The following is a 2,346-nucleotide window of genomic DNA, read 5'->3' as shown; positions in this document are numbered from 1 at the left end:
GCGGCCGCTACCCGCTGCAGGACGCCGCGGGCCGCCCGGTCGGGGAGCTGGTCCTGGGCTACCGCCTCACCAGCCTGGAGGCCGGCGAGGAGCTGCCCCCGCCGAGCCCCGCCAGCCCCAGCGCTGCCGTGCCCCCCGCCACCTCCCCTGAGCCGGGGAGCGAGGAGGAGGAGGAGGAGGGTGAGGAGCTGGACGGCAACATCTTTTGCCCTCCCATGCTCTATTACAGCCGCGAGCCTGCTGAGCCTCATCTGCCGCCAGCAGCAGCGGCCACAGGGCAGCGGGAGCGTGTCGAGGCCTGGAGGCCGCAGGAGGAAGACAAGGGCCAGAGCCCCCCACGTCCCGGTGCCGGGCCCTCCTTGCTGCACCCCACCGGCCCTCGACAGCTCCACAACACCCTGGGGCAGCTGCCGCTGCTCAGTGCCCTGCTGGCAGAGCTGTCGGTGCTCGTCCACAGTACTACGCCTGCCGCTGTCCACCCCCATCTTGCCTGGCTCTACCAGGCCCCAGGGAGCGGTGGCGTGGCCTCACGGCCCCCCAGCCCCAGCCGCTCCTCTGCCCTCAAGCTTGCAAAGGCACCTGTGGGTCCTGGAGGGAGCAGCGGAGCTGCCAGCCCTCAATTCAAGCAAGGCCAGCAAGAGGCCACCTCACCAGGGTCTTCCCGGGCTGGGAGAGGACCTAAGCAAGCTATACCCCAGAGAGAGACAGGCTCTGAAAGGAACTGCAAAACTAAGGAAAACAGACCTCCCAGAAAGAAGTTGTTGTACGGGCTGACAAATACACTGAGGCTGCGGCTGCAGCAGACCAACCCTGATAAGCTGATAATTCACGAAAGGAGAGAGCAGTACAGAAAAAAGCAAATGGAGATGCTGAAGGAGAGAAGCTCTTTATCCAAAAGAAAGCTGTGCAGAAATGCTGGAGAACAGCATGTGGTTTCTTACAGGCACTGTAGCAAGAGAGACAGTTCAAGGCAGAACAATCAGTTTAACAAAACTGTTGAGACTTCATTACAGAACAGTGCTCTCGCAGAGTACGCTTCCATGACAGAGAATGTGTCCCCTGACCTGCAGAAACAGGCTGTTGCAAGTCCATTGAAGAACGATGACATTGCAAGCAAGCAACGTCCACGCAAAGTAACCACAGCCCCCTTCCTGCAGGAAACTATATTAAAATCTGCTCACAAGGAAAAGTATGTGAAAGCCCAGCTCCCAGCAGCTTTCCCATCAGATGCTAATGCAAATGGAAGTAATGAGGAAGCAATACACTTAAGCCATCGTAAACCCACGATGGAGCATGATGATGCGTCTGTTGGAAGTGATCGTAAACCAAGCCCCAGCAGGAGTGTTGAAAACAACTCTGAATTCATATACTCGGATGACTTCATTGCTAGTCCTGAGAACACAGTTTATTCAGAAGATTTCACCAGTGCTGAGTGTACAGGCAGAGGCTCAGCAGCTCTTGACAGCAGTCCTGAATCTCTGTGGCTTGAAAGCCCAAAGCGAGCTTGGTCAGATACAGAGCCGGAATCCAGCAGGTCCAGAATTTCAAAGACAAGTCAAAGAGCTGTAAGTACTTCAGATCTTCTGCCAGTTCCTTCAGCTTCATCTCCAGTCCAGTCTTTGAAGAGAAACCGTGACTTAAAAACCAGCAAGAGAACTAGTGGTGAATCTGTTGATACACTTAACCTTGCTCAAATGGAGGCATCATTACTGGATGCAGAGCAGGAAGCCCAACAGATGAGTAAGGAAGAGAACAGGGGTGATCACCATATTAAACAAGTATCTACACTGAGAAGCAAACAAGTTAGCTCTGATACTGATCTGAGTATAGGAAAGGAACAGACCACTGCAGGAAAAAGCCAGTCAGTAACTCAAGTTAGCTCTTACTTGCCATCTAACATGTCTGATCTTGAACTTAGTGTGCTGGAAAACAGTTTGTCAGACAAAGAGGATGATTTTCTGGAAAAACTATGTGTTCCTAATCAATACAGAGACATCAGTGAACTTGTAATAAACAAGCTTCCGGGATACACCATGTAATTATGAGTTGTCACTGTCTAGATTAGGATATGGTATTTAAACTTTATAAGGCCTGTTACATTTAGCTGCAATATATGCAAGTTAATTTAAGACTTCATCATGCACATTTAATACATTGGTGAAATTTACTGAAGAGGTTTTTAAAATAAACTAGTTTGAATCTCTAATAAATGGTTCTTATGTGGTACCTACGGCATGACTTTAGTGTCAGTATCTTAATACAAAAGTAATCCCAACAGCACAAGAAACATAACTTACTGTCAAAAGCAGAAATGAAGACTGAAGCAGCAAGTGCAGTCAGTACCAA

The 2,346-nt window shown here is 50.6% G+C and overlaps 1 protein-coding gene across 1 annotated transcript in view; it reads left to right on the top strand.

Annotated features, from left to right (window-relative positions):
* Positions 1-2,039, top strand: part of MAP10 (microtubule-associated protein 10) — a 3,052-nt gene extending 1,013 nt beyond the window's left edge. Inside the window, exon 2 of the mRNA XM_010562954.1 lies at positions 21-2,039. Within this exon, the coding sequence (XP_010561256.1) occupies positions 21-2,039 (2,019 nt within the window). The remainder of the gene's footprint in view (positions 1-20) is intronic.
* Positions 2,040-2,346: the final 307 nt, after the last annotated feature.

This window comes from Haliaeetus leucocephalus, unplaced genomic scaffold (assembly GCF_000737465.1).
Source record: "Haliaeetus leucocephalus isolate CR32 unplaced genomic scaffold, Haliaeetus_leucocephalus-4.0 Scaffold162, whole genome shotgun sequence".
Lineage (NCBI taxonomy): Eukaryota > Metazoa > Chordata > Aves > Accipitriformes > Accipitridae > Haliaeetus > Haliaeetus leucocephalus.
The sequence above is the reverse complement of the archived record's forward strand: the minus strand, read 5'-3'. Positions and strand labels throughout refer to the sequence as shown.